Raw genomic sequence first — 543 nt, forward strand, 5'->3', positions numbered from 1 at the left:
AGACCCCCACTCTTTCCTCGCAGGACCTGGACAAGAGCGTCGCTGCGCAGAAGACGCTCCTGCAGCAGGTTCAAGACTTGGAAAATGAGGGCCGCGAGATCGCCGACTTCATGGCCGAGGAAAAGAACGCGCTGGCCGAGTGTCTGCGCGAAGCCGAGACGGAGGTGACTATCGCTTTGGTTGTTGCATTTGTTTGGAAGATTTGCATAATACTCAGACGGTGATAATGCCGAAGAAACGCAAGTCGGTTTTTAGGAATTTCTCTTTACTCCCACCATCATAGCTTAGCCTTGACATCCAGTATTTAGAAGTTTTATTTCACTTTTAACACTGCAGTAATAAATTGAAGCCTTTGAAAATGGCAACTGAGAATCGCATTCTGTTTTTCAGCTCGTCACTCTGCGCGAAAACTGCAAGGAGCTGAACGTAAAGCTCAAACAGAAGGACGAGGAGGCCCGGCAGATGGTCCGCCTTGCCGAGGAGAACAGGTGAGGCGAGGGAGGGCGTGGGCGGTTTTGTTCTTTTCTATGTGTTGTGCTGCGT

At 50.3% G+C, this 543-nt stretch overlaps 1 protein-coding gene across 6 annotated transcripts in view; it reads left to right on the top strand.

Moving 5' to 3' along the window:
- The window catches only part of LOC119592560 (early endosome antigen 1-like), a 107,753-nt gene that overhangs the window by 96,763 nt on the left and 10,447 nt on the right, over nucleotides 1-543 (top strand). For all 6 annotated transcript variants that reach the window (XM_037941434.1, XM_037941436.1, XM_037941433.1 and 3 more), the window contains 2 exons: nucleotides 24-164; nucleotides 391-488. In XM_037941434.1, the coding sequence (XP_037797362.1) occupies nucleotides 24-164; nucleotides 391-488 (239 nt within the window). The remainder of the gene's footprint in view (nucleotides 1-23; nucleotides 165-390; nucleotides 489-543) is intronic.

The sequence above is a fragment of the Penaeus monodon genome, chromosome 30 (genome assembly GCF_015228065.2).
Source record: "Penaeus monodon isolate SGIC_2016 chromosome 30, NSTDA_Pmon_1, whole genome shotgun sequence".
Taxonomy (NCBI): domain Eukaryota; kingdom Metazoa; phylum Arthropoda; class Malacostraca; order Decapoda; family Penaeidae; genus Penaeus; species Penaeus monodon.